Genomic DNA, 26254 nt, shown 5'->3' on the forward strand with positions numbered 1-26254 from the left:
ACTAGGCGGCGTGTATGACTGGCAAGCGTTATGGAACAGTTGAGTGCCTTTTTCTAGTGTATTTAGTAGTAGGCCAAAAATTGTATAGATTGATAGATAATTAGAATACGTTTTATCACTGTAAATGGTTTATACATGCTAAAGGTTGAACATAATTTTACTTTGTTTTTAGCCTATCTCTACCCTCAACCAAAACCTTAAAGAAACAGTCCACCGTACTTCCATAATGAAATATGCTCTTATCTGAATTGAGACGAGCTGCTCCGTACCTCTCCGAGCTTTGCGCGACCTCCCAGTCAGTCAGACGCGCTGTCACTCCTGTTAGCAATGTCCAGTAGTGCTTGAAAGTTTGTGAACCCTTTAGAATTTTCTACATTTCTGCATAAATATGACCTAAAACATCATTAGATTTTCACACAAGTCCTAAAAGTAGATAAAGAGAACCCAGTTAAACAAATTAGGCAAAAATATTATACTTGGTCATTTATTTATTGAGGAAAATGATCCAATATTACATATCTGTGAGTCGCAAAAGTATGTGAACCTTTGCTTTCAGTATCTGGTGTGACCCCCTTGTGCAGCAATAACTGCAACTAAACGTTTGCGGTAACTGTTGATCAGTCCTGCACACCGGCTTGGAGGAATTTTAGCCCATTCCTCCGTACAGAACAGCTTCAACTCTGGGATGTTGGTGGGTTTCCTCACATGAACTGCTCGCTTCAGGTCCTTCCACAACATTTCAATTGGATTAAGGTCAGGACTTTGAATTGGCCATTCCAAAACATTAACTTTATTCTTCTTTAAACATTCTTTGGTAGAATGACTTGTGTGCTTTGGGTCGTTGTCTTGAGATTCAGATTCACCTTCTCTTGAGATTCAGTTCATGGACAGATTCCCTGACATTTTCCTTTAGAATTTGCTGGTATAATTCAGAATTCATTGTTCCATCAATGATGGCAAGCCGTCCTGGCCCAGATGCAGCAAAACAGGCCCAAACCACGATACTACTACCACTATGTTTCTCAGATGGGATAAGGTTCTTATACTGGAATGCGGTGTTCTCCTTTCTCCAAAAATAACTCTTCTTATTTAAACCAAAAAGTTCTATTTTGGTCTCATCCGTCCACAAAGCATTTTTCCAATAGCCTTCCAATAGTCCATGTGATCTTTAGCAAACTGCAGACGAGCAGCAATGTTCTTTTTGGAGAGCAGTGGCTTTCTCCTTGCAACCCTGCCATGCACACCATTGTTGTTCAGTGTTCTCCTGATGGTGGACTCATGAACATTAACATTAGCCAATGTGAGAGAGGCCTTCAGTTGCTTAGAAGTTACCCTGGGGTCCTTTGTGACCTTGCTGACTATTACACACCTTGTTCTTGGAGTGATCTTTGTTGGTCAACCACTCCTGGGGAGGGTAACAATGGTCTTGAATTTCCTCCATTTGTACACAATCTGTCTGACTGTGGATTGGTGGAGTCCAAACTCTTTAGAGATGGTTTTGTAACCTTTTCCAGCCTGATGAGCATCAACAATGCTTTTTCTGAGGTCCTCAGAAATTTCCTTTGTTCATGCCATGATACACTTCCACAAACATGTGTTGTGAAGATCAGACTTTGATAGATCCCTGTTCTTTAAATAAAACAGGGTGCCCACTCACACCTGATTGTCATCCCACTGATTGAAAACACCTGACTCTAATTTCACCTTCAAATTAACTGCTAATCCTAGAGTTTCACATACTTTTGCCACTGACAGATATGTAATATTGGATCATTTTCCTCAATAAATAAATGACCAAGTATAATATTTTTGTCTTATTTGTTTAACTGGGTTCTCTTTATCTGCTTTTAAGACTTGTGTGAAAATCTGATGTTGTTTTAGGTCATATTTTTGCAGAAATATAGAAAATTCTAAAGGGTTCACAAACTTTCAAGCACCACTGTAGCTAGGCTCAGCATGGCCAATGGTATTTTTTGGGGCTGTAGTTAGATGCGACCAAACTCTTCCGCGTTTTTCCTGTTTACATAGGTTTATATGACCAGGGATATGAAACAAGTTCAGTTACACAAATTGAAACGTAGCGATTTTCTATGCTATGGAAAGTCTGCACTATAATGACAGGCGTACTAACACCTTCTGCGCACTTCGGCAGCGCATTGATACGGAGCTCAGATATCAATGCGCTGCCGAAGCGCGCAGAAGGTGTTAGTACGCCTGTCATTATAGTGCGGACTTTCCATAGCATAGAAAATCGCTACGTTTCAATTTGTGTAACTGAACTTGTTTCATGTCGCTGGTCATATAAACCTATGTAAACAGGAAAACCGTGGAAGAGTTTGGTCGCATCTAACTACAGCCCCAAAAAATACCATTGGCCATGCTGAGCCTAGCTACATTGCTAACAGGAGTGACAGCGCGTCTGACTGCGTCTGACTGACTGGGAGGTCGCGCAAAGCTCGGAGAGGTACGGAGCAGCTCGTCTCAATTCAGATAAGAGCATATTTCATTATGGAAGTACGGTGGACTGTTCCTTTAATCTTATCCCAAGCTTTAGCCTCGAACCATAACAAGGATTAATTAATCAGTCCTGTGTGTAATGTTAGCTACAGTTCACTAAGGCTAGGCTGACACTTGCACGATTCCGTGGCACGCATTGGCACGACTCGAGTCGTGCCAGTGCGCAAACTAGTCGTAAACTGGCGTGAAGTGTGCGTAAACCTGTCGTGACTGCGTGCCATGTCGGGACGAGAATTTTGAAATGTTCAAAATTTTGGTCATGACAAAATTTCGCGACCGGGTCGTGAACTATGCGCAAACTGTTCGTGATCTCGTCGTGAACTCGTCGGGACGATGCGTGCCAGTGCGTGGAAGTGCGCGCCATGCCATGACTGTCACGAACTGCCACGAATAGTTCACGAACAGCTCACGTCGAGTTCATGAGTAGTTCACGACATGTTCACGAATTGGTGCGCGTCGCAGCGTGGCCGTGCCTTCCCACTGACACGGTCACGCATTGATGGCACAAGCAGTTCACGACTAGTTTACGCACTTCACGAACAGTTTGCGCATGGCACGAGCAGTTCACGACTACTGCGCGACAGTGGCGCTCGCGTCTGTGCGGGGGTATATATAGGGCTTCCCGGACACTTCTCGCCATTCGCAATTTTTTTTCTTGCTTTTTTCTTTAATGTCTTTTATTTTCTATTCCTTCATGACTTTTTTTTTTGGTGGGGGGGAGTTTCGTTTCTTTTATTTCAAAAATGGAACAACTGTGGATGCAGCTCATGAAGCTACTACCATTCTTTCTTGCCAAGGGACAGCACCAGCAGGGGACATGTAGTAATGTGACAGGTAGTCTCGCTGATCCTTTGCATCCTATAGGTATGATGGCCGGTTAGAGGCAGCAGCCCCTGCAGGTGTCGGTCAGTCCTCCATCCACCAGGGATCAGATCATGTGTGTCCGGATCTTCGCAGTCCACTTCTGAAATTGCGTGTGGGTATCTGATGAGGATGAGGTTGTGCATGACACAGGCGTGCCAAGTCGGCACGACACTGTCCGAATTGTGCAAACTCGTGCCAATGCGGGAAGTGCGTAAACTATGCGCAAACTATGCGTGAACTCGTCGTGCCAGTTCGTGAATGTGGACGGGCACGCATTCGTGAACTCGTCGTGAACTATGCGTGAACTAGTCGTGAACAGTGCGGTAGCCTCCCAGTTCGTGCCCCAAAATGGCACGACTTGCCACGACAAAATTGTGGCCAAAAGTCGTGCAAGTGTCAGCCTAGGGTAAGTAACCTGAGCTGTAAATGGGCTGTGCATAATAAATTATTAATTTTGACAAATAGATTTTATCATACATTGATTTGAAACTTTCTATAACCAAAACCCAACCCTATTCCTACCTTTAGGCTCTAAACACAGAACGTCTGAATTATTTATTTATTAACTTTAGCTAAAGTTCACTAAGTTACTGAGGGTCTGTAAAAAGCATCCACCTGAATCTGTCTGCTGCTTTACAAGATGATGTCTTACATATAATAGATATCATCCATGTAACTGTCTGCACAGCGGAGCATCTGTTGCACTACAGGAGGTCACAGTTCAGGTCCTACACTATTACTCATAATCCTGAAACTGCAGTCACAGGAATAATAAGAATAATGTTACTGACTAACCAAAGAGGCTCCTTAGATAGCTGTACTGTATGACTATCCATCCAAAGATCACATCAGTAATGTTATATTTTGTACATTCTATCCCTGTAATTCATCTTTCAGGCTATAGTGTGTATGATTGTGATCCAACAGGTATATCTGACACACTGCACTGCTGTATACTGGCATACTGTTTAGTACAGTGGTATGATGGGATCCAGTAGTTTACCTTTCGACTAGCACCAATTATTATGCCCATGTTGGTTTTGTTGTTAAGAAGCACTGGTGTGATTGTGCTCTGTGTAGAGCCTTCATGTACACTTCACTTCTACTGCAGAAAGGGGGACGTGGTTGATCAATTTATGGCGGTGAAACTGTCGGTCTTCATGCTTTAATGCCTCTTCACTCATTTTCTCTGAAATAAGATAATAAATGGGCAAATATAACCCGGGGTGGTGCAATCCGTTGTACAGTGTGTGCTGCGTGTTTTGCTAACGCCTCACCGCCGGTTGATCCGTGAGAACCGTGGCTGCCGTGCTCATTCCAGCACATTTTCGAGGTGAGCCGTCGCATAAATATGCAAATGAAGTGACGGTAGCTGCGACGTGTGGCTTTACGGTAATGACGGCAGTGATTGCAGTTTTCACGACTGTAGTACGACATAGCCATGGCAAGACGAAATAAGCCACGCCCCCTGGGCAAACTTTTCACTTTCTGCACAATGTTGTTCCGTGAACATTTTGAGCTCGATGGTTGTGACGGAATGCGACGGTAATCCCCGGTAACCTACGGAAGCCTCACGGATGCCTTCATGGCTGCGGGCATTTGACCCACAGCAATTTTCAGCACCACGAACTTTTCCGGGGATGGAAGCCACGCCCTCCCGGTTGTCAAGGTAACTACCCCGGAAGGCTCAAAATCCTCTACCGGCGTCTACCGTGAAGTGATTCCGGCTCTGTGAGACCGAGGCATTACGGATTCATATATCCGTTTGGTTACCATGTTATTGGACAGCTGGGAGGTCTGTATGGTGAAATATTTCACCATACGGACCGACCTTAAGCTGGTAAATAATATATTTATTTTTTTCTTTACCAAATTCTAACAGAAAACGAGAGTGCCCGAAAGGGAAAACAGAGCTGAGCCGCCATTTTGAATCCTCATTCACGGCTGTAATGCAAATTGCTTCCTCCTCGGTATACAAGTGCACTTCCATGGCAGGAAAACAACTACATTTTGCCGCCTATGTAGTCCCCTATTTATACAAATAGGAGTCATTCAGGATTCAGCCATGTTTTTGCTCAGTGTTAGCAAGTTAGAGGTTTTTAGCTTTCTCCTGAAATGTTTTCTTTTATTTTTTCTTCCTCAGGGTAGTAAAACTTGCTTTCGCTGTGAACACTGTCGTTATCGCTATCCATGCTGTAAAATTAATGCTATTCTCCTGAGAAATGCTGGCAAAAATTAAGATTTTTGATAATCTTATAAATTCTTTTTTTTTTTTAAAGATAAATGTTGACAAAAAATTCTGTTTGTTGTGAACGAGCGAGTCGCCAGCGGTCCGTACCGTAGGATACAGTCCCGCTCGCCAGCCAGCCAGAGCGCAGGATTTGATGGAAACCGCACCGCGAAAAAAAATATCACTGCATCAGCTACAAGTACATAGAATGAGCATATTTTATCTAACCAAAGTACAATTTACAGAAAGACAACAGAAGCGGGTTTTTTTTTTTATCTAAAGGGTTACAACAGTATTCCTGCTCACCAGATCTGATATTAGGCGGAAATGCAAGCAAGCAGCCAGTTACAGCTGCACGCGGCCTTGAAAACGAGTCGATTCCTTCAGCCCGAGGAACCGAATCTATGCTCATAGTGAATCAAGGTGCGCGCGCTGAATTGACTCTGGTGGGCGGCGCAAGCAAGCCGAAAAGCCGGTAACCTCACCAACATGGCAGCAACAAGACGCCGTTTTGGGCTTAAGGAGTGAAGTGTTGGTTTATTTTTCCCACGTCGCTTATGTTTTGTAAATCAGACAGACACGACAAACAAACCGTAATGCAAAAGGTGTTATAAATCCCAACCTCCACTGAGAGACCTGTAACACCACAGCGGGCTCATCATCCGGCTGCTACACAGGAGCGCTACAGAGCTACACAGCCCACAAGCTGGTCCAGTTAAAGCGCTCTCCAGTGTAGCCTTTGATTTAGTGAAATGCTCCGTTTACAGGTTTTCGCCAGGGATAAACTGATCATTCTTCCTGCCCTGTGAACTCCTCTGATATTTTTACGTCTTCACATTTTCATTGTTAGACGATCTAACAAGCATTTCAGAACAAGTGTTTAGCTTATGTAGTAATTTTACTTTGCTTAGCTTCATTTATTTAAAAAAATGCAATATGATTTTGTGGTCAGTCCAAAACACATTAGTTCAGAAATGCAATTAAAATTTAAATGGCTTGCGAATTTAGGGTCTAACAGACCATTCAATTAAAGTGATACCATAAGGGCTCAGGTTACTGATGCACAAAACGTGGACACAAATCCAGTGTCTCTCCCCCCCTTTCTAGTATTCGGTGTAAAACTGGACAAAAAGGTAGAAAACCTGCAGGAACGTGGCCCCAAAGTATACAATGCACCGACTGTCCTTTTCGAAAACCAAAACCTGAAGCAATTTGCTCCACAATTACAGTAGGTGCAATTTGCCACACATTACAAAAACTTCACATTCACTCTTGCATGAAGTTACTGAGTTGAATTAGTGGCTGTGGCTTAATAGTCCTCCCATCTGCTAACCCTTAGGCAGGAATTATTTACTGAATGATTATTTCCATTAAACTTGTAGACATTTCCCAGAGTACAGTACACTTCTGCACGATTCCTGCTTTGGAAGTACACTTGTTCCTCAAAAGCAAGGACCTCCATTATAATCATTACAAGTTTCATTGCCATTAGGTGTTTGTTTATTAAAGGATCCAAATTTAAATCTATACGCAAATTTCTGTGAAACTGTTTTGGAAATGTCCATTGTTGAAGCCTATATAAATAAAATTAACTCCGTTACAAAAGATTGCAAAGTTTAATTTCAGAACTGTTCATGTTTGTCCCAACCCTAAGTAAACCTAATCACTTTAAGCCTAGGTCACAACCGGACGTACAATTTTTTTGGCCGTGCGATTTTTGGCGTTTCCCAAATCGCTGCGGTTTTTTGTTGTTGTTCTGTTCATGGAGAAAGACGCACGTTGGCCATAAGTTTGTCTTGCAACCTGAAAAAAAAGTAAGCACCCGTCGAGTTTGACATGACAAAGAACGCCTGCAGCCAGTCTACAGCTCGAAAATCAACACGTCACACATGCACCCTCCGTGCACGTAGACCAGCCATAGGAGCACGTACGGCCGGTTGTGACCGAGGCTTTAGTCTGGATTTTCAACTCGTAAAAGGATGGCACAGTAGTAAAAGGCATAAGTAACATTTTTTATAACCCCCCCCCAAAAAAAAGTTGCAGCTACATTACTATTGCTGTTAGAGAAGTGTACAAAAAGCATAATTAATAAATAAATAAATAAATAAATAAGACCACCCAAAAAGCAAGTTTCAACACTTGAGATTTATTGTCAAACCTTTATCATGGGCTATTTCTGGGTAGCATAAGGATAAAACGTGGGGAGGGTAAGAAAAATAAAATTTGGTCTCTAAAAACTTAAACAAGCAAAACCAGCACCAGTTTTGCTTTAGTAGAAATGTAATGAACAAACATGGAAAGCTCTGTATAGAAGTGTAGAAAGCAGATAGGGCAGGATGGTGGAGGATTACGCATTTCTGTCAATCCTCACATCAATCTCTCTGCCATTCAGTCGATAGCCATTCATAGTACAGCAAGCACGCTCTGCTGTTTCAGGGCTATCAAAACGAACCACACCACAACCCTTGGACTTGCCATTCTCCATCTTGATATCAGCATACTGCACCATACCTAGTGTAGATAAAGAAAATAGTGAAATTAGTAGCATAGTACCTGTTTAAATAGTAAAACTTTAACACCTTAGCAAGCCAAAAAAAAAAGACCCTTGAATGTTTATGCACCTTTTTCCCCCCTTTAATGCTAAATAACTTCTTGATGTAGCAAAAGGGCTCCAGACACTAGCAGTACACTTGTATGGCAATTAAGATATTGGCATATGCCTTCTTGCAAATATGCCATTAGGTTATACCTTGCATAGTCATTACATACTGTGAAGAGGCAGTGAACTCGTTAACAAATTAACTATTGGTTGGGCTTAAAAAGTGATGCGATTCCTGTGTCAAGACCAGCTTTTAAAAGTTCTCAGATATGTGAATGCAGTAAACTTCCAAGCAGCTCAAGTCTAGACAACACATTTACTGGACAATTGGAAATGTTCATTTAAGATGTCTCACCACATGAATTGAAGGCATCCTTCAACATCTTCCAGGTAAAATCAAATGGCAGCTGCAGAGAATATTAACACATTCCAGAGTAAGAAGTCTGTAATATTTCTCATAATGTATAATTAACTTTAAAATTGGTTTTAAGGACCTACATTTCTGACAAAGATCTGGCAGCCCTTTCTGGCACTGGCTCCAGCTCCCGGCCCTCCTTGCCCTGCTGAACCGAAGCTGCCAAAGTTACCACGGTCCATATCTGCACCTCGATCAAACTGTCCTCCCACACCAGCAGAGCCCATGCGATCCATGCGGTCAATGCTGGATCCCATGCGGTCCATTCCTGGGGCTGGGAAGCGGTCCAACCCACCCGAACTCATGCGCTCAAAGCTGGACCCCATGCGGTCAAGACCAGCATTCATTCTGTCCATGCCCATTGGTGAGGCAAAATCCATGCCTGCACTCATGCGCTCCAGGCTGGATGGACCTAGGCGGTCAAAACTGGATTGACTCAGGCGGTCCATGCCAGAGCTCATACGGTCCAGGCCAGACCCCAGCCTGTCTATACTGGGTCCCAGTCGATCCATGCTGGAGCCCATACGATCAAAGCCAGAACCCATCCTGTCCAGGTCAGACAGACGCTCCATACGATCCATCCCCATTCTGTCCAGACTGCCCATACGATCCACATTGGCACCAAGTCGGTCCATGCCAGAACTCATGCGATCCATTCCCATGGAATTACCTATGAAATAGAAGGAACATTCACAAAGTGTGGACTTCAAAAAATTTGGAATTCCTTACAGTTGACGCCAAAGTCATTGTTAACTGACCCATTCCTCGGTCAAAAGAGTCTCCAAAGTTATTGCGGGTCATGCCCATCTCATTGCGACCACCAAATTCTCTTTCAAAGGCAGCCCCAATTCCCCGATCCATGTCTGCAAAAGGACACTTCAGTTAGTGGGAAAAGTATGGGAACATTTATCGACAACTCTGACAATTCTACAACTCACCGTTCATCCTTCCCATTCCAGACGGCCCAAATCGATCAACGTTGTTTATTCCCCCTCCAAAATTATCCAGTCCTTAAGAATAAGGAAATCATTGGAATTTTGTTTAGGTAACAACTGGAGAAACATAAAACTACATCCAACTACTGCAGACTCAGGAATGATAGTAAGGTAATAGGGCATGCATTTCTTAGCTAGCTCCTCAGCAAGTAAGTTTATCAATCAACATTCTCCAAGTTTGATCAGTGTACAAATGTATCTGACCAGAAAAAACATCTCCGGCTCAAATTCTACATTAACCCAATATTTTAAATCCTGGTTAATATGTCATGTGTGTTTGCCTTCGGTTACACAAGCACATCTTAAAACTCATCTTATTCACTGTTCATCCAGCAACATTTATAGCCCATACAAGTTTTGGGTAATAAACTTTCTATCAGTACTCTAGTAACAACCTTGTACAACACCATCTTTAAACCTTGTATACACAGTTTGCCTTCAACTGGCTCTCACTGTATTAAAAGTTAGAACACAGAGTACACAGTGGAACAGTAAATTTTGGAAATGTACAGCAAAGTCAGTCATTTTCAAATAAATTGACTGGATGAGACTATGGAATGATATGGCTGATGTCCTGAGTGAACATACCTCCCATTCTACTCATGCCACCAAATCCTATCCCATCCATTCCTATAAAAAAAATTAATGAATGAAGAGTGAGGCGTCAGTGAGAAAGTATGAAAACATGCCATACAAGCAACCCAAAAAAAAAAAAAAAAAAAAGGCCACTAAAGCAAGACTTCACCTCCAGGCCCCATATTGTTCATCCCTGCACCACGGTTCAGCTGTGTAGCATCAATGGGTTGTCCACCAGGCCCTAGTCCCAGACCAATACCACTCAGACCACCTGCAGATCACCAGAGAAGAGGATTAAATTTGTCCATATAGCACAAAATGCATGTCTAAATTTAATGGTCATATGAAAAGTGACAGCACGGTGGTGTAGTGGTTAGCGCTGTCGCCTCATAGCAAGAAGGTTCTGGGTTCGAGCCCCATGGCCAGCGAGGACCTTTCTGTGTGGAGTTTGCATGTTCTCCCCGTGTCCGCGTGGGTTTCCTCCGGGTGCTCCGGTTTCCCCCACAGTCCAAAGACATGCAGGTTAGGTTAACTGGTGACTCTAAATTGACCGTAGGTGTGAATGTGAGTGTGAATGGTTGTCTGTGTCTATGTGTCAGTCCTGTGATGACCTGGCAACTTGTCCAGGGTGTACCCCGCCTTTCACCCGTAGTCAGCTGGGATAGGCTCCGGCTTGCCTGCGACCCTGTAGAACAGGATAAAGCGGCTACAGATAATATGAAAAGTGAAATCAGATAGCACTGCACATTAACAGAAATTTGAGATGCTACAAAAACTCTAGTCTGAACCCATTGCAGTGAAGTATGCATATGAAAGGAAAAAACAAATCAAGACCAAGATACTGACATCCTATTCATGTATATTTGTGACACACACACACACACTTTATTTATATATATATATATATATATATATATACACACACACACATATATACACACACTATCTATCTATATATATATATATATATATATATATATATATATATATATATATATACACACACACACATACACACTATCTATCTATCTATCTATCTATATATATATATATATATATATATATATATATATATACACACACACATACACACTAATATATTTTATATATATATATACACATATATACACACACACACACACACACACACACACACACACACACATACATTATATATATATATATATATATATATATATATATATATATATATATATGACGCGGTGGTCCGGATCACCGTATTTTCCATACAAAACGAGGGCATTAATTAATTATTTTTCCTGGATTGTGGTCCGGTTCACCGTATGCTGTATTATATTACGATATAAATAAAAACTTACCAAAATCATACTGTGTTTGTCATTTAATACGAGTTTTTTTACAAAGTCGTACATCATTTGTTATTTTTTCTCAAACCGGAAGAGAAATGCATGCGTAAAACACACGCGCAATAAAAGATACCAGTTCTAACGCATGTAAAAAAGCGGGAGCTACCACGAGGGAAGTGAAAAATAATTTTACCAACTTTCGTCATTATAGGGGTGTTCACACGGCAACTTTTACTCCGGTGTAGCACCGGGGCTGCCCCGGTAGAGCGTTCACACGGTACAAAGTTATACCGGTGTAGCCCCTGAAAGCTGCTTAAACCGGTGCAAATCTAACCCTGCTCGGGAGGTGGTTTAAGAAATTTACTCCGGAGTAAATGCTAGTTTGCGGGGCAGCACCGATATAAAATGGGCCGTCTGAACGCTACAGGGGTAGACTCGCTACGCGTGAGGAGAGTTGATTACATACGGGCATTGCATAATTTTGCATCCTGGTATTTTGCGCTTCCAAAATGGCGAATATCAACAACAACAGAACTGCGTGTCTTCCAGTGTTGCCAGATTGTCAGTTTTAAGTGCATTTTGGTGGATTTGAACATATTTTGGGATGGAAAAAGTCAGCAGTATCTGGCAACACTGGTGTCTTCATCCACGTTGTTTTCCCGGCGCTTGGTGATGCCATGACAACCGGGAAAAGGAAGTACATTTTCACGCATGCGCATATTTCATTTCCGCATTATTACTATCGGAAATGATAGTAATGATAGGAAATGATGATAATAATAAAAGGAAATGATATCAAAACTTTATTACTATCAAAGGAAATGATAGTAATAAAGTTTTTGCTACTATAACACGGTCGCAGAAACTGCCGTGTGACCGCAAGTGGGGCTGCACCGGTGCTAACACGCTTCTCTCTAGTAAGCAGGGTTGTGACGTGTGAACGCTCCACAAAATTTACACAGGTGTAAGATATATCGCAACAAAATACATCGGTGCAGCATCGATGCAAATATGTGCTGTGTGAACAGGGCTTATGTCTCAGGGTGGTTATGAACAGCTTCTAAGGAATAAGAAAAAATGTGCTAGAGACTACAAAGCAACAGAAGAAAGGGCAAAGGAAAGAATTTATTCTAAATTAGGGGAAGTAGTAGCTGAAAATTTAAAATTTATTTGTCTTCTGAACTTGGTGGTCCGGACCACACCTGAAAACGGCGTGGTCCGGACCACAACGGTAGTCCGGACCACCGCGTACCGCGTCATTCATATATATATATATATATATATATATATATATATATATATATATATATATATATATATACACACACACACTAATATATACATACACATATATATTTGTGACACACACACACACATTTTTTATATATATATATATATATATATATATATATATATATACACACACATACATACACACACACATTATATATATATATATATATATATATATATATATATATATATATATATATATATATATATACACATATATATTTTATATTTATTTGGGGGGGGGGGGGGGGGGGGGGGGTGTTCCCCCCCCCCAATTTGCACAAGATTCAAAGATCAGCTTTCTAATAAGGGTTCACTTTTTTTTTTTTAATTCAAGTTGCATGTTCCAGGTTATTTTAAAAGGTCCATGTGTGTGCCCAAATATAAAGTCATGTTTTATATTGGAAAAGAGGGAATAGTATTCTAGTACTCCTCACGGGGTAGTGCAGGTGCTCTCTCAGGGGGTGAAAAGTCACCCTTGGGCATAGATTTCTCATCCTGTAATGAAATCACAGAAAACCATTTATAATGTTTTAAAGACACAAAAGAACTGTCAGTATATATTTATATTTAAAAAAATAAAAAACCTAACTCACCAGCTTTACATGCATGGTTCGATTGAACAGCAGTTGACCATTGAACATGGCTTTTACAAGTTAAGGAGAATTGTGACAAGGATAATCAGAGTCACAACAAAAAGTAGCAATTCCTGCTTTACAGCTCTTTCACACTTAAAGGATACAGACTGCTTGCACAGCTTCAATGGGCATTTCAAAAGTGACTGTGCCCATGCCCCTGCTCTTCCCGTCTTTGTCCTCGAGGATGTCTGTGCGGACAACCACCCCAGCCATGCTGAACACCTCCTTCAGCTTCTTCCAGCCCACCTTATAGTCAAGCTACAAAAGAAAATCTCCATTTAGTACACACTCTACAAAACTAGTCCTTTAAGTGCTGTCAAGCATGAGCTCAGGTTTATTTTATATGCGCGCACGCACACACACAATCAATACATTGTTTTTGCCGAGATCTTGTATTGATGACAGGAATCAACCCTCTCAAGTCTTCTCCAGCACATTCTAAGGAGTTTCAATGGGGTTAAGTGGTGGACAGGTCATGTGAAATGATTCATGCTACATTTTTCTTTGCACACCAATAATTTGATCCTTCTGAAACACAATAAAATCTTTCCCACAACCAAGGGATACATCTTCCGACATGGTTTAAAAAATGAGAAGCTACTCACTGCATCAGTTATGGTTAAAATAACTGTTGCCAGCTGAAACAACCACTACAGTAATTATCCAATAAACTCAATGTTTTGCTTACTTAAATCCAAAAGGCAACTTTTGTAGTCAGGCAGTGTACATTTACCAAATGAGCCTCTGTGCCACTTACATTTGCCACAAAAACTGTGCTTCCTATCTTGCCAGCTTGAAGACCATGGATGATCTCATTAGGAATGTTTGGATTGTCCAAGAGACTTGGCGGGATGTTGACCATGGGGGGAGCACCAGGTCCAGGTCCCATACCCATTCCACCACCCATTCCACCAAGAGGTCCTCCACCACCACCACCTTGAGACCTGTGGGCTTCACGCTGGGCAATCACACCATCTGGGTCCTGCAACAAGTACCAGTAGTAACCATTAGCCAACATCAATGAAGATGCATTAAAATTAAGTTCTACTGTAAGTGCTGTTCATGAAAATAAGTCCCAAAATGACCTCTTTGACTTTCAAAGGACGTCCATTCATGTTGTGTTTATTGACTTTATCCACAGCCTTCTTCATTAGTTCTTCAGTTCTAAACTCAACCACCCTGTAAAGTCAATAAGAGCATGGTCACACTTTCAAAAAGACAATGCAGAAAACCAATTAAGTTTTAGGTTTTTTTTTTTTTTTGGGGGGGGGGGGGGGGGGGGGGGGGGGGTACTTACGCACAACCCTTTGGATCATCAGCACGGGCAAGAGGAGCACACAAGATAAGACAATAATTAGACAACAGTGATGGAAATGCAGTACAGTGTATACAAAAAATGCTTATGCTATAATTTTACATGGTTCTTTGTGGTGTTCTTTTACCATTTAAAAAGTTACAGAACTTGATTTCATTCCACTTAATGAACACAAAACACAGAAGGTTAAAACAACCAGAACAAAAATGTTCCTTCCCTAAACTCCACTTGAGTTATTTCACTGTTAAGACTCGCTGATGCCATATTAACCATCATTTGCTATTGAACACCACTCACTACTTTCAGTCCTCAGTGAGACTTTAAAAAAAGCGTTCATAAAGGTTGCCCACAGTGGGACTGAAAGCTCACGAGCCAGAATTACCATGGAGCTGAGAAACCACCCCCTGTGGCTCCACTCTGAACCACAGTCAGCATCCACATTCAGCGAAAAAATTCACCCACGGTGACTTTCATCTCTCAAACCCAAGTCTGAATGCCCCACATTGAAAGGAGATGTAGTAAGAAAACTCAAGCGGACAAATGGAGGTTCGTCTCTTGCACTTACCCTTGATTTGCCTTCCGCGTCCATTAAGTGTTCCACGTACGTTACCTCACCCACTACAAATCAGATTCCAGAAGACACACACCAAGGGAGAGAAGCCGAGAAAACAATGGGAGTTTAGAGCAGACACACAACTAGGCAGTGACAATGAGCTCGGCTTGCTAGTCCAGAGCCTCTCCCCAGCACCACAATTCTGGTACAGGTCTACATGAAGCAAGCTGCCATCTTAAAAATACTTCTTAAGCTATCCTAGGTAGAAACCTCAACACCATAAATGACCGGAAAGTTTACAACCTCTTGATCCACCCTTAAGAATTTTTAATGCATTGCCTTTGGGGCATTTTGCCACGAAACAACTAAGTTTTGAAAGTTAAGTGTGATCACAATTAATGAGCTACCTATACAACCAGTCAACACATTTATCCCGAGCATGTTTAGTCTTGACAAACAAACCAGGTCTCAATATCATATCAACTGCATACCCAACCACAATGGCACCATCTATGATTACCTAAAGTGAACTCAAAATTGAGACCAAACCGGCTCCTCTAGAAGGAAATCACAGTAATACCAGTAGAGGCCTTTGAACTCACGGTTAATCTTTAAGGACTGTTAAAACCTAAAAGGCAGCCACATACATTTCCTTTTTTAAATGAAACATGGCAATGCCAACAAGATCAACCATGCAGTCAATGGCCTGCCCATTTCTCAGATGTGAAGATGAGCTTAAGAAGCTGCGTTGCTCTGTAGACCTGTACCCCAACAAAACTGACACTTCCAGGCAAAGGTACAATGTGAAGATCTGCTGTGACAACATTCACTCTGGCATACCTAAAAAAGAGAATGCAATTTAATTCTACAAGCAACAATTTCCAAATGACACGAAATGTATTCCTCATGCTTGCACACCATAAACCATGGGGGCTTCCTTGAAATAAGTACCTACAAAATCTTAACTCTATGGGTTTATGCCCCTTAGATCACCCTCAGATCTTGCGCTGAGGATTTTAAGCCGAATATTTAAACTTGTGTGGTACAACAACTTGCTGGAAAGCAAGAAATTCATCAAGACATGCTAACTATGCCCCAATCTCTTTCGTGGATGGCTCTAAAAGAAAATCCTAGCCAGCAAAGGGCCAGGCTTAATTGTATAGGTTTTAGGGCATGAAACAAATGTGCACGATGAGCGCCTCTAAAACATGAACCCGAATACAAAATGAGAAACTTCAAAGAGTTCAGACAGAGCTCTCCAGGCATTGTACATCACTTAGAGTGCCATTACTTCCAGTCTTAAAGGAGCACATTACTGCATCCATATACAGAATGGAATTTAAGACAATGCACAACCACAAAGGCTTTATATTAACTGCTACACAGCAGCCTTCAAACAGCACCAACCTGACAGATTTTTGCTAATCACCCAACTATAGTCACTATTCTAAGTATACATAACCCACTGATGTCCAAAGTGGGAAAAGATCCTCCAAACAAGAAAACCCCACGATCATAAACCTAATTCTTACCTTTTTCTTTCATTAGGTCCTTTAGCGCTTGCCATTTGACATCATAGGGAATGTTGCTCACAAAAACCCGGTATCTCTTGGAGGGGTTGGCATAGGGCTCGTATCTACCACCTCCTCGCTTGGAGGATCTCTCCTTCCTGGACTCATGGCTGGGCTTTCCATTCACTGCATTTCTACAAGAAACCAAAAAGCATTAAATATGCCATCCATTTTAAACAGAGATTCCAAGCTGCAATTTACAAGCTTCCTAGATTTACATCCAGTTGCTTTTCCAAAATTAAAGGACAATCAATTGCATCAAAGCAAATACATAAAATGTGATCTCCTTCCACAAACATCTACAGACCTCCCTCTTCAGGCAGGTATCCAGTGTTTTAGGCCCCTAGTGGTTTAGTCCACCAGTGTTGTAGCCCTTTTAGATGCTACAAGTGTCATGACTTGTGAAATGCACAATCACAAATATATGTAACATCACTTATAGGAAAAAATAAAAGTATATAAAAAGATTGTAATTTATTTACAATCACAACGAGACCCAATTTTTAGTTGTCCATCCACAGGCATTCTCTTGGCTTTTTCCAATATCTTTTTATCCAATATGGCACCACGGACGGTTGCCTTGGTACTTCGCTCTCTCGTACTTTATGTTTTTGTTGTAGTTTTTTTTTTGCGCTCCTTTGCTGGTCACATACTCCAGAGAAGAACTTAAAAACATTGGAATAATCACCAGTAAAGTTTTTTCATCGGCTTTCATTGATCCAGAAAGTTTTCCAGAGCTACTTGTTGGAGGAGCAGCAGCTCTCTATGGATTACGCTGAGGACACCGGAGACACTGGGGGAAGCGAGCCAGCGCGCTCGTCAGGCTGAGGCAGCGGGGGTTTCGCACTGCGCTCCCATTCACCTGGCTAACGTACGCGCTCTGGCCAATAAGATAGACGAACTGCTGCTCCTCAACATAATCAACACGGATTTTAACAGATCTGCTGCCTTGTGCTTCACCAAAACCTGGCTCGGTGAGCACATCCCGGACACTTCTCTCCACCTGCCTGTATTTCACCTGCACCAAGGGGACTGTGAAACAGAGCTCACGGGGAAAATGAGGGGAGGCGGAGTCTGCTTTTATATTAATGAAGGTTGGTGTACTGATGTCACAGTTCTAAACAAATCATGCAGTCCTCATCTGGAGTCGTTATTCATAAACTGCAAACCATTTTATGCTCAGCAAGAGTTTTCCTCGTTTATTCTGGTTGGAGTTTACATCCCCCCCTCAGGCGGGTATTAATGAGGCGTTACAACATCTGGCTGACCAGATAAACAATGTGGAGAAAAAACACCCAGACTCTTTGCTCATTGTTTTGGGGGACTTTAACAGAGCAAACCTCAGCCATGAACTGCCAAAATATAAACGGGACACTAACACTCTGGACCATTGTTACACTGTTTTAAAGGACTCATACCACTCTGTCCCCCGTGCAGCCTTGGGACTCCCTTATTCCGACCTACAGGCAGAAGCTGAAATCTGCTAAACCTGTAGTTAAGACAGTGAGGAGATGGTCCGATGAGGCCAAAGTGGAACTACAAGCCTGCTTTGACTGCACTGATTGGAGTGTTTTTGAGGCTGCAGCCTCAGACCTGCATGAACTGATACTGTAACATCTTACATCAGTTTTTGTGAGGATGCGTGCGCGCCTACCAAAACCTTCCGCGTATACAACAAACCCTGGTTCACTGCAAAACTCAGGCAACTTCGTCAGAACAAAGAGGCCTACAAAAGTGGAGACAGTTCTGTATAATCAGTCCAGAAACACACTAACAATGGAGGTGAAAGCAGCTAAGAGATTAAAAACAGCCTTTCAGCAAATGATCCGACGTCAGTGTGGAGAAGCCTGCAGAACATTATTAACTATGGACCCTTTTCACGTGATGTCACGACAAACGCGGCCACCATTTTGGACATGTACTACCAGTAGTTAACCACAGCCAACATTGAGGAACGGCAGCAAAGAAAGTGTTTGTTTTCAGCAAGACTTCCATCATGCCACTATATCGTTGTGCACCTGGACGTAGTAACCAACAAACAAGGCAAGGGTTATCATTTTATCGGATCCCGGTAGATGCTGACCGACGGAGAAGATGGATAGCGGCATACCAACGCTTGTGTAGTGACCACTTTGTTGGAGGCAAGACGAATAAAATTAGCCAGAAAAGGCATTACATTGCTGTTAACATTCCATTCTAGTTTACTGTAATTATGATCTGGCAGCTATTTACACCGGACCCAGTGTAAATAGCTGCCGGAGCCAACGTCCAAGGTTCTGGCGCACGCGCTCGCTCGCAGCCGGCCGGAGTGCGCTCGCAGCCGGCAAGCTCGGATGTTGGCTCCGGCAGCTATTTACACTGGATCCGGTGTAAATAGCTGCCAGATCATAATTACAGTAAGCTAGTAAATACAGTTTTCTGCATCTCGCTCCTTTTTCTTTTATGTTTGTCGCCTTCCTCGCATTCAAACCGATTCGAGCTGAAGTCCACTACATGTCCAAAATGGCGGTCGCGTTTACGAAGGTCACATGACTGAAAAGGGTCTATATAGGAGACCATCCACCAACAGTGCAGTGAACCATCAACTGGCTGACAAGCTGAATGTGTTTTACTGCAGATTCGACAGATTCACACCTCTTCCCCCCTTCAGTCATTAAAGACCCATTTACACCTCCTGCCATTCTGCCACCCCCCGGCTCTGACCCCCCACCAGCACTCAAGATCTGTGAAGAGGATGTCTGCCAGACTGACAGATGATCAGGAAGGCACCTGGCCCAGATGGTGTGTCACCCTCTTGTCTGAAGGTCTGTGCTGACCAGCTGGCTCCCATCTTCACCCAGATTTTTAAAAGTCCCCTCATGCTTCAAACACTCCACAATAATCCCGGTTCCTAAGAAAACTAATATCACAGGACTGAATGACGACAGGCCTGTTGCCCTCACATCTGTAGTCATGAAGTCCTTCGAGAGACTGGTGTTGTCATACCTGAAGGACATCGCAGACCCCCTGCTGGACCCCCTGCAGTTTGCCTACCGGGCAAACAGGTCAGTGGATGATGCAATAAATATGGGTCTACACTACATCCTGCAACACCTCGACACTGCAGGGACGTACACCAGGATCCTGTTTGTGGACTTCAGTTCAGCATTCAGCACCATTGTTCCAGACATCCTCCACACCAAGCTCACCCTGGTCACTGTGCCCTCCTCCACCTGTCAGTGGATTACAAACTTCCTGACTGACAGGAAGCAGCAGGTGAGGACGGGGAGCATCATATCCAGCACTCGGTCTATCAGCACTGGCAACCCCCAAGGGTGTGTGTTCTCCCTACTGCTCTTCTCCCTTTATAGATAGTTTTCACATGACATCACAGAGTCGGGGATTCCCTAGTGGCGGCCATCTTGGGGGTCCAGCTTACCGTACGGGTCACTGAGCACACATTGTAACGCGCGAGTACGAAGTCTTCAAAAGAACCCAAGCAGGCTATTTAAAGCTAGCAATGATGCACACCTGTTGTATTCACGGCTGTCGTAATAGGTCAGATGATGAAGTCAAGCGGAGCTTTTATGGAATTCCCACTGTACGGGAGCACGAAGGCGAGCAAACAAACTCAGCATACAAAGGAGAAATCTATGGCTTTCGAGAATCAACCGCAAGGATTTTCAGCCTTCCAAACACAGCAAAGTCTGCTCCGATCATTTTATAAGTGGTAAGTTGTTTAAATAAACAATTGTGTTTAAGTTTGTTTTTGGAAACCAAAACATCATGTGAACAATCTCTGGAGAATGCCTAACTGGAACTGCTGAGTGTACGTTTACATTGTAATGTACACTTAATCACTCGTTTGTCACGTTTCTATTTGAAACTTGTCACTTCACTCACGCAAGGGTCATTTTTGAAAAACATTTTAGGTCTATTCTGTATGATTTGATTTGTGTTTGGGACGCAAACAGCGCGCCTTTTGGCGGATGCCACCTGAATTGCGCAGATCCGATTTTTTTTTTTAGGGGGGCGTTGGAGTGTCTGATTATAATTTCAAAGTAAATTCTGTATTAAAATTACTAAAGCAAATCCGTTACAGTCCATGAAACAGGAAGTATAAGGATGAGAAAAAAAAAAAGTTTAAATCGGAAAGCTGCGCACATTTGCGCAGCCCGAGTGGTGTGCAGGACTGCGCATATGTGCACAGCTTTCCGATTTAAACTGTTTTTTTTTCTCATCCTTATACTTCCTGTTTCATGGACTGTAACGGATTTGCTTATTTAGTAATTTTAATACAGAATTTACTTTGAAATTATAATCAGACACTCCAACGCCCCCCCCCCAAAAAAAATCGGATCTGCGCGATTCAGGCGGCATCCGCCAAAAGGCGCACTGTGAATATATAAAGTTGTATATATCAGACAGCCTTTAAAGTTTGATGAAGTCAGTTTCAGGCTTTGGCAGCCCTGCATAGTCACTTGAAAATGCATCGTTGTCCACTTCGTAGGGGTCGATTCCCCCAATCAAGGCCAGTTTGGCTGCATACCGTTGTCGTGAGATGTCGTCTAATGTATCTATATACTTCCGTTTGCTTGATTTTGCCGACATTGATCTTTATTTTAGAATACTGACTATATAACTTCATAAATTCGTCCAAGATAACATAGCCGGTAGTGGCGATGGTCCGTTTTGTTTGCCCCCCAAAATGGCGGCTGTGGGGCGTTCCCCGGAATGCCGTGACGTCAGTGAAAGCTATCTATACCAATGACTGCACCTCAAGAGACCCATCTGTTAAACTCCTGAAATTTGCAGACGATACAACGGTCATCGGCCTCATCCGAGATGGTGACGAGTCTGCATACAGATGGGAGGTTGAACGGCTGGTCTGGTGGTGCGGTCAGAACAATCTGGAACTGAACACACTCAAAACTGTGGAGATGACAGTGGACTTTAGGAGGAGCCCCCCCCACACTCTGCTGCCCATCACCATCAACACTGTGACTGCTGTTGAAAGCTTCAGGTTTCTGGGTTCCACAATCTCTCAGGACTTGAAGTGGGAGACCAACAAAGTCACTATCATCAAAAAGGCTCAGCAGAGGTTGCACTTTCTGCACCAGCTCAGGAAGCTCAACCTGTCATCATTCAGTCTGTTCTTTGCTCTTCCATCACTGTTTGACTTGGATCAGTCATCAAACAGGAGAAGAACAGACTGCAACAGACAATAAGGTCTGCAGAGAAAATTATCGGTGTCAACCTGCCCTCCATCCAAGACCTGTACCTGTCCAGAGTCAGGAAACAGGCAGGTAACATCTCTGCGGACCCATCACACCCTGGTCACAATCTGTTTAAACTTCTCCCCTCAGGGAGGCGATATAGATCACTGTATGCAAAAACAACCAGACAAGAATAGTTTTTTTTCCCCCCTCAGGCTGTCTGTGATGAACAGCTACAATCCAGATTCATATATCAGTAATGTCACTTGCAAAATATCTGCACACTCATACTGTCATTCTGTGCTCACTGTTACTCATTTATATTTACTATTTCATCTTTGCACTATATTGCACCAAAAGGGAAAATCCTTTCTGTGATGAACAGCTAAAATCAGATTCATACATCAGTAATATCACTTGTAAAATATCCGCACACTCATAACATCATTCTGTGCACACTTTATATTTATCTATTCCATACTTGACTTACTTGGATAACTTTGCACAATGCACCTATTGCACCATTTTTTTCCTGTTTGTTTTGTGTATACGCTTTTTATCTGTTTTGTACTATGAGAGCTAAGTGAAACCAGAGTCAAATTCCTCGTGTGTGTCCACATACCTGGCAATAAAAGTGATTGAGATGTTCATGGTCTTGGCAATATGCCAACCAGTCAATATTTATATAATTTTGTGATAATTCTAAAAGCTCTCAGAAATGACTTATTGGTGTCTTAGAAGGTAAAATTACTCAGATTTGGTTCAGTTCAACGATGGGGCTAAACCACTTGAATACAAGATGCTCAGTAGGTTAGCGGTCATGGCAAAATGGCCGACAATCAATATATGGCTGTGGGCTATTCTCAGTCGGCGTGACATCACGAACACATGACAACAGGCGCCATATTTGACTAGGTGAAAACATGTTTTACCCAACTTTGTTAGTGTTCAGTGTTTTAGCAAGATTGTTAGTTTTAGCTTAATATACTCGTAGAATGTCCTACCAGTATCAAGATAGTTTAGCTGCTGAGGATCTAGCTCGTAATAAATTGAAAATCAGTGTTGTTGGACTGGAGTTGTCCGTACAAGCAAGGGTGGGACAGGTGTCAAAACAATGGTGACTTATGGGTTTTTGCAGACAGATTTATATTATGAAGTGTCAGCAAGTTTTCAGAATGTTTATTGTGGCAAATTCACCTATTACTGCTCATTTGTCGGCAATTAACTCATACAATAACAGAGCTGTTACTATCACTAAAAACTCATGACCATTATAAATTCTTTTCTTCACTTACCATTGATGAAATGACGACCACATACATATGTATAGTTAGATTTGGGTTCCCATAACTTTCCATAGTTAACAGATCCATCAGCTCTCACTTCACACCTGTTTACAGCCCTCAACCATTTTTCTCTCTCCTTTTACCCGATAATGGTATCATATGAAACTTTAAACCTTCATTTTTTATTGAATTGGCTGTACAGCCTGCTACACAACACCCTTTAGGCATGCTAATAGCATAAAAACACTCAAATTTGAACTAAATTGCTGCAATACACAAACAGGCTTCTCCTTCCTTTTCACCTAAACCAATATGGCGGCTGGGTTGTCATGGAAGTCACATGACCAGTGACCCGGATGTCCGACTTCGAGAATACAAGTTCTGATCCTTAACTCTGACAACTAATAAATTACCGTTGTGTTTTAGAAGGCAAATTATAATCAAATGATGTTCAATTCAATGATGGGGCTAAAACACCGTAATTCTTCAGGCAGCATCTTGGAGAAGCTTTAGGTCTGAGCTCTTTCTTGGTATCTGCTAAGCGAGCAAACATTAATTAGAGCTGCCTTTCTCAAAGTGGGACATAACTAGTTAATCTACAAGCAGAAGTTTAATTTGAACCCAATTTTTATACATCTATCCCAACAAAAAAAAGTCAATAAAATTTTACATACTAAAGACAATTCTGCAATTTGTATTTCAAGGAAGGAAAAAAATAGCCATGTTTTTCCCAAAACGCCTGAATTTCCCTGTGTGAACATGTGCGCCATTTCCCCCACACGGCTCAGGACTCCGTCATAAACCCACAGCAGGAGGAGGACAAACAGGCGACCTCCTGCACAGCCAAGCTATTCACACTTAAATACGTGTTTAATGCGAGCAATCATCATCTGGAACATTTAGAAGTAGTTTAATAAGGTTACACTGCTGCTAGCTAAACACGACTCCACTGCTCGCTCGCTAACGTACAGCTTTCTGCACGCTGTTCAAAACACACAAAAGAAAGAGTCTAGTATTGTTTATCCGGCGCGCTTGTTTTAAAAATACTTAGCTACGGCTTCAAGTTACAATTTTACAAAACTTGCAATATTTGTTAGCTAGCTCAACTGCTTGGAACAGAATGTAAACAGCAGCTAATTAACATCGGAGAACAAAGTAGGCCCACAAGGCCACCGGCTTTGTTAGCAAGCTAGCCAGCAAGCTAATACTCGCTCAGAATTCATCAAAACTGAGGTATTATTATTATTATTAGGCTAACAAAAATGAATATAAATACGAATTTTAGTTAGCATGACTAGAAAAACAACAAATAAATAAATAAAAACGTGAACAAAGAGCAGCTTAAAGCGTTTGCGCAGTAAACATTACCCTTGGCCTTGTTTCTCTGGGGCAGCATTAGACGACATTTTTAACGTTTCTTCTTCTCCTGACATGCAAATTACGTCAAAACAAGTAACAGCTAAAATTATTGGTGTATTTATCAAATCACGCGATTATACTAAGCTGCCTAATCACTGCGCTCCTGGACGGCTGAAATGGCGGCGAAGAGACGAAATGGATATTTGAGGTCAGCCGCAGAGCATGATGGGAAATCAGTACAAGCCCGAATCATTGAGCCGAATGATTTACGGAACCGATTCAGCGTTGAGTCGATTCAAACGTGGGCCTGGTCACTTCTACAATGAGGTTTTTTTTTTGTAGATGCTTTGAGAAATCACCAACAAAAGACTTATTTTACATTAATCCAGAAACGATTCTATTTACAACTCACTCATATTTCTTATTTGATATATCCAATGGAGATCAACGATTACACAGAAGTACTGTAGGTTTTACAAGCTTTCGTGTTCTGTTCAGGTCACAGTAACTCCATCCATCCATTATCTGTAGCCGCTTATCCTGTCCTACAGGGTCGTAGGCAAGCTGGAGCCTATCCTAGCTGACTATGGGCGAGAGGCGGGGTACACCCTGGACAAGTCGCCGGGTCATCGCAGGGCTGACACATAGACACAGACAACCATTCACACTCACATTCACACCTACGGTCAATTTAGAGGCACCAGTTAACCTAACCTGCATGTCTCTGGACTGTGGGGAAAACCGGAGCACCCGGAGGAAACCCACACAGACACGGGGAGAACATGCAAACTCTGCACAGAAAGGCCCTCGCCGGCCGCTGGGCTCAAACCCAGGACCTTCTTGCTGTGAGGCGACAGTGCTAACCACTACACCACCGTGCCACCCATCACAGTAACTTCATCCATCCATTATCTGTAGCCGCTTATCCTGTTCTACAGGGTCGCAGGCAAGCTGGAGCCTATCCTAGCTGACTATGGGCGAGAGGTGGGGTACACCCTGGACAAGTCGCCAGGTCATCGCAGGGCTGACACATAGGTAGACAACCATTCACACTCACATTCACACCTACGGTCAATTTAACTGGAGCACCCAGAGGAAACCCACACAGACACTGGGAGAACACGCAAACTCTACACAGAAAGGCCCTCACCAGCCGCTGGGCTCGAACCCAGGACCTTCTTGCTGTGAGGTGACAGTGCTAAACACTACACCACTGTGCCGCCCATCACAGTAACTCGTTTTATTTTTTTTTCCCCAAAGTGCAACCATACTACAAAAAAAAAAAAATTTTCCCCCAACATTAAACATTATGTGCTCGACTCATTTTCTCTGTTGAATGGGGAAAAGGACAGATTTACTTTTGGTGCTTCTCCCTCTTCCAATTTACGTTACACACAGGATATGTTTGGGTCGTTTTGGCCCAAGAATTAAAACAGTACAAAAAGTGATGAACTATCAGTCATCACTGACTATTGATACCGATGAATTTCTTTGTTACATTATCTCCATGTCTTATTTGC

The 26254-nt window shown here is 42.4% G+C and overlaps 1 protein-coding gene across 1 annotated transcript; it reads right to left on the minus strand.

The window, feature by feature from the left end:
* Positions 1–7737: 7737 nt before the first annotated feature.
* Positions 7738–24936, minus strand: hnrnpm (heterogeneous nuclear ribonucleoprotein M). The gene is made up of 16 exons (XM_060941355.1): positions 24744–24936; positions 16856–17028; positions 15336–15388; positions 14753–14760; positions 14541–14634; positions 14213–14437; positions 13560–13713; positions 13414–13463; positions 13255–13315; positions 10366–10467; positions 10209–10250; positions 9564–9635; positions 9384–9488; positions 8709–9295; positions 8566–8617; positions 7738–8122 (listed from the first exon to the last, which is right to left on the minus strand). Exons 1-16 carry the CDS (start codon positions 24806–24808, stop codon positions 7959–7961), a joined length of 2007 nt encoding a protein of 668 aa, XP_060797338.1. The 5' UTR covers positions 24809–24936; the 3' UTR covers positions 7738–7958.
* Between the last annotated feature and the right edge of the window lie 1318 nt (positions 24937–26254).

This window comes from Neoarius graeffei, chromosome 15 (genome assembly GCF_027579695.1).
Source record: "Neoarius graeffei isolate fNeoGra1 chromosome 15, fNeoGra1.pri, whole genome shotgun sequence".
Classification (NCBI taxonomy): Eukaryota; Metazoa; Chordata; class Actinopteri; order Siluriformes; family Ariidae; genus Neoarius; species Neoarius graeffei.